The following is a 5,289-nucleotide window of genomic DNA, read 5'->3' as shown; positions in this document are numbered from 1 at the left end:
AGTAAGTAAATAAATTTATACTAATCATGGTTTAAAGGTTGAGCAAGCCTACCACAGAATGATTTGTGAGAAAAACTTTGTTTTCCTTTCAGAAAAGTGAAAAGTGAGAAAAGGCTGTTTTCAAATGGTTTAAGTGTACAAGGAGGGAATTGTCACTTTTTATAAAAGATAACAATGGCAGCAAAAAAAGCACACACTATCAGTGACAGAGAACGAACTGAGGACATACATACAGAGGAAAATGTAGATTTTGCAGGTATGTATTTATCTGACCACGTCTTGGAGGGACTGAAGAAGTCTGGATTTATAAAGCCGAGTCCCATCCAACTGGCTGCTATTCCTCTTGGTCGCTGTGGGCTTGACCTTGTGGTTCAGGCCAAGAGTGGAACAGGCAAAACATGTGTATTTACTGTTGTTGCTCTGGAGATGCTCAGTGTTACAGCCTCAACAACACAGGTATTAGTCATAGCACCAACAAGGGAGATAGCGGTGCAGATCGCTCAAGTAATTAATGCCATAGGAATTGGAACACCAGGGTTGAGAGCTTATGCCTTTATAGGTGGCATTCCTCTGTCACAGGATAAAGCAAAACTCAGTTGTTGTCATATAGTCGTTGGCACACCAGGACGTTTAACACAGCTGGTTGAACTTGGTCTCCTAAAGCTTGATAATGTTCGGTTGCTTGTCCTTGATGAAGCTGATCAGTTGTTAACAGGACAGTTTACCAAAGGAGTGATCAGTCTAGCATCAGCACTCCCTCTAAATAAACAAATATTGGCATTAAGTGCTACATACACAGATGATGTCGCTAAAGTTGCAGAAGAGCTGATGCGTTCGCCAAACCATGTTCGCCTTGGTCGAGATTGTCCAGCTCTTTTAGGTGTGAATCAGTTTACAAGGCTACTTCCTTTCCATCATCAACCGCACAGGATACAACAAACTAAAATGTCTGAGCTGTTGTCAATATTGTCAACAGTAACATTTAACCAGTGCCTTGTCTTTACTAACTCTCAGTTACGTGCTGAATCAATATGTAATGAATTAAGAGCAACTGGATGGCCAGTAGCATACCTAACAGGTGGACAAGCACAGAGAGATCGTTTACAAGCACTTGATGCTCTCTGCTCCTATAAGTGTCGCATCCTTATATCCACAGACCTTTCTGCCCGAGGTTTGGATTCTGAGCATGTCAATCTAGTGATAAATTTAGACATGCCACGAGACCAGGCCACTTACTTACATCGAGTTGGGCGAGCAGGACGCTTCGGTTCTCGAGGAGGTGCCATCACACTGGCTACTGAAGGGGATGACTGGACAGCCATGAGGGCTATTGTAACACTTGCCAATGTGAAAGCATATTTACTTCAAGAGGGCTGGGCCTCCAACATCACTAGTAAAGAAGTAGGAGGTATGGAGGAGGTAGAGATGCTAGAGGAAGAGGAACTGAATCTGTGGCTAGAGATAAACAAGAAAAAAGGCTTTTCACAAGAGCAAAAGGTTATGAAGAGTATACAGAATGGAAATGTAGAGGGGGAAAGAATTACCGAGTCAGTAGGGAAGAAGTCTACTTCGAAAGCTGGATCATATGATGAATCTGAAAAAGAAAACCAGAAAGATAAATCAGTAACAAAAAAAAGTCACAAGCACAGTAAGGCAGCAGTAAAACAGGAAAATAAAATGAAGAAATCAGATAGTCTGGGAAATTCTGATAAAATGAATACAATCGAAACAATAAGTAACAATATATCTTGTAAGAAAGAAATCAGTGCTGAAGAAGTAAAGAAAAAAGCATCAGAAAAGAAGGCAGAAAACCAAAAAAAAGTATCAGCTCTTCTCAGCAGAGTAAACTCTTCCTTTCTTAAGTTTTCATATGCAGAGATCTACAAGAAACTATCAGAAAAATGTGAAACAGAAAATGACAGTGATTATCCAGCAGTTACTATTCCGTCCTTGCCCATTAGACTAAATCCATCAGAGTCAGAATTAAAGGTTCTGTGTGACCACATAGAGGACACTAATGAAGAACTTGAAAACAAAATTGCAAGTATAGATGAGTTCTGGAGGTCCTCAAGAGTTAGTGTAAAGGAAGCACTTCAAGCTTTGATTGAAGGAAAAGATCCAGGTTCCTTACCCCATAGCAATGACCATAAAGAATCTGGCAGTGATTTGACAGATAATGTTCATTTTTCAGAGGCAAATGGAATTGCAGTATCTCCAGGAAAAGCTATAGCATCACATGAATTTAATGGCATTGCACCTAAGAATACTTCTGATTGTGCAGACAAAGTAACAGAGAGTTCTTTGTCAGAGAGAGAAAGCAAAGTCAACACAGACTCTGTCAGTGGATTATATCAGTCTTCCAAGAGTACAACCCAGTCTACCTCAGACCTGTGTTCCTCAAAGAAGACCAGTAATTCAGGAGGAAACAAAGAGAAAATACCAAGGGCAAAAGACACAAAGGAAAAGGTGAAAAAGTCAAGGTCACAGCCTAAACAGTCACAAGATTTAGCAATGAAAAAAGAGCCAAAGTCTAAAAAGACACAAAAGAAGCAAACTAAGAGATCCACATCTACCAGCACAGGCACTTCTTTTGACAGTAGCTCAAGCACTAGCTGTCATAACAAGCAAAGCTATTATGGATTTTATGATAGCCAACAGCAGCAAAGAGATTATTGGAGCCATTTGCATGGTATGTATGGAACAGGATATCAGCAATATGCGCATGCAGATCATCCTTCATATGGAGGAGCTTACCAGAATTTCCAGCCAGCAGAAGGAGAAGCACAGTGGAGCCAACAGCATCATAACACTTATTATACAGGTTATCCTTATGACTGGGATGACTATACCACGAGTGCCTACAGTTACAAGAAAGCTTATGTTGAAAGTGCTCAGAAGTTTGCCTCAATGATGGATTATGTTCAGAGCATGGGGCGAATGAGTGCCTGGATAGCCCAGGACTATCATTCACGCAGCCAAAATGCTGATTATTGTGATAAATGCTCGAAGAAAAAGCATTAACAGCCAAAGTTATTAACAAAACTCAAAATATTAAGAAAGCAGGGCTTTTAACATAAGAATATTATTAATCTGATATAGTAACATTCTCTAGTGAAGTTTTAGTTTTATGTGATAAAGTATAATTATCATTTTGTATATTTTTGTATTTAAGAATAATTTGAAAATTAAATTTACTTTTGGACAATATCTGTTCAGAATTATAACTTGTACACATCATAAAATGTCTAAAAGACTGAGAAAGCTTTCAAATCACCAATCCAAAGTGATGCGGACAGATTTATCCCATGCAACAAGTGAGCCAACTGTTAGCCCATATTTTAGAAATCCAAATGGTGCTGATAATGATGAGGGCAGCAGTAACACAGTAGGGGAAAACAAGGACAATCAGAGTACAACAGACAAGGTGTGTAACTTGGATCCTGTTGAAACTTCAAGTAAAAATGAACATCCTCCAGTCCAGCAGCCAACACTAGCAGGCCCATCCAGTGTGACGAGGGGAAGGTTGACATACAGCTTTTACAACCAGGAGTGCGTGACCCTTGCTAAAGCATTGTTAGGTAGGTGATTTTTCTTTGTTGTTGAATGTTACTAATACCAAGTGATGATATAATCAGAATAACATTACTCATTAATTAATCTTATTTCATAATAGTTTCATTAGTGTATGTGATTTTATGCATAATTAAACAATGGTGAATACCATTTATAAGAATTATAAATATTTTTAATTTATAAGAATTATTTATATTTATTTATAAGATATTTATGAGAATTAGAAATTAATTTTATCAATATATGTCAAGGAAAATTTATCTAAATCTTTGAACTGAACACAGGTCAGGTTATGGTGAGAATGATTGATGGTGTTCGCATATCAGGAATCATTGTGGAAACAGAGAGTTACCTTGGAGGAGAAGATGTGGCATCTCACAGCCATAACAACAAGAGAACTCCCAGGAATGAGCCCATGTACATGAAGCCAGGAACATCCTATGTGTACCCAATCTATGGGATGTACTTTTGTTTTAATGTGTCTTCTCAAGGTAATGTTAAAACTTTATTAACAAGAACACATTAAAGTACATTTTCAACTGTTCTAAGGATTTCTGAGACACTAAATTAGTGTTATAACATCTGATGTAATTTTCAGTTTGTTACTATATTTCACATAAAAAAAGTCTGATTTTCTACTAACTCCATTTTGAGAGAATATAATTAAATAATTGATTTGTTAACCTTAAATCTGCCATTTGGATTTTGCTACTAAGGGGACGGGAGCTGTGTGCTGGTCCGGGGATTGGAGCCTCTTGAAGGGATGGGTGTTATGGCAGTTGGGAGGAACCAAAGGCGGAAGAACACAACTCCTCTTAAAACTCATCAGCTCTGCAATGGTCCTTCTAAACTCTGCCAGGCATTAGGCATGACAAAGGTAAGGAAATAATATCCAGTGTGCTACATATGTCAGAATATTAATTTATTTTTACTAATTGATTTATTTATAGATTTGTTTTATTTATAGATATATTTCTTAATGTAGCTGATTTGTATGCACTGTTATCTTGTCCTTTTTAATTTCCAGGATTCATGTAACAAGCTGGATCTCTCAACATCTAACGTACTTTGGCTAGAAGCTGGCACATCCATTCCAGAGAATCAGGTGGTCATCGGAAAAAGAATCGGCATTGAATCAGCTGGTGAAGAATGGGCCAATAAGCCCCTCCGCTTTTACATTGCAGATAATAAATTTGTCAGCGTCATTGAAAAGAAGAAAAAATCTCAGCAATCCACTGCTTCATAATTTTATTATCATAATAGCTTGTCACAATTTTTATTTCATAATGTATTCTGTTAATAATTATATTATTTTGTATTTAATACATATATTTTCAAAAGTCCTAGAAACATGTTATGATTTTTCAACAATACGACCATATATAAAGAAGTCATTAAACCATAACTTTATAGATCATTTTATTCCCTGTAATGAAAGAGCACTATGGCAAACAGATTCCCCTAAGAAAGCTTTTTCTATAATTGATATGCTGAACAGATTTTTAAAAATCTTACTTTACCAGGACATTAAAGATCTACCCATACAGTTTAAGCAGTGACAACATAGCCACTCAAAAAAGGTCATATGACAAATCAGCCTTATTAATTTTGAATTTATTTCTTCACTAAAAGTAAGAAATCTTATGAATACAAAATGCACACTGCATTTCCATTTGAAAAAAAGGAAGAATGACATTTACTAAATATGGTATTTAG

The 5,289-nt window shown here is 37.0% G+C and overlaps 1 protein-coding gene across 7 annotated transcripts in view; it reads left to right on the top strand.

Moving 5' to 3' along the window:
• The window catches only part of LOC122253832 (uncharacterized), a 7,324-nt gene extending 2,341 nt beyond the window's left edge, over positions 1 to 4,983 (top strand). For 5 of the 7 annotated variants that reach the window (XM_086556757.1, XM_086556760.1, XM_086556758.1 and 2 more), the window contains 4 exons: positions 93 to 3,578; positions 3,858 to 4,064; positions 4,290 to 4,450; positions 4,601 to 4,983. In XM_086556757.1, coding sequence (XP_086412883.1) covers positions 175 to 3,021 — 2,847 coding nt within the window. In that variant the 5' untranslated portion in view covers positions 93 to 174 and the 3' untranslated portion in view covers positions 3,022 to 3,578; positions 3,858 to 4,064; positions 4,290 to 4,450; positions 4,601 to 4,983. The remainder of the gene's footprint in view (positions 1 to 92; positions 3,579 to 3,857; positions 4,065 to 4,289; positions 4,451 to 4,600) is intronic. The other 2 variants (XM_043017194.2, XM_086556762.1) reach the window with 2 other exon arrangements.
• The last annotated feature ends 306 nt before the right edge of the window (positions 4,984 to 5,289 follow it).

This window comes from Penaeus japonicus, unplaced genomic scaffold (assembly GCF_977035675.1).
Source record: "Penaeus japonicus unplaced genomic scaffold, GWHDUDI00000001_assembly GWHDUDI00000033, whole genome shotgun sequence".
In the NCBI taxonomy this organism is placed as follows: domain Eukaryota; kingdom Metazoa; phylum Arthropoda; class Malacostraca; order Decapoda; family Penaeidae; genus Penaeus; species Penaeus japonicus.
Note: the sequence above shows the minus strand (reverse complement) of the source record. Positions and strands in the feature narration are given on the sequence as shown.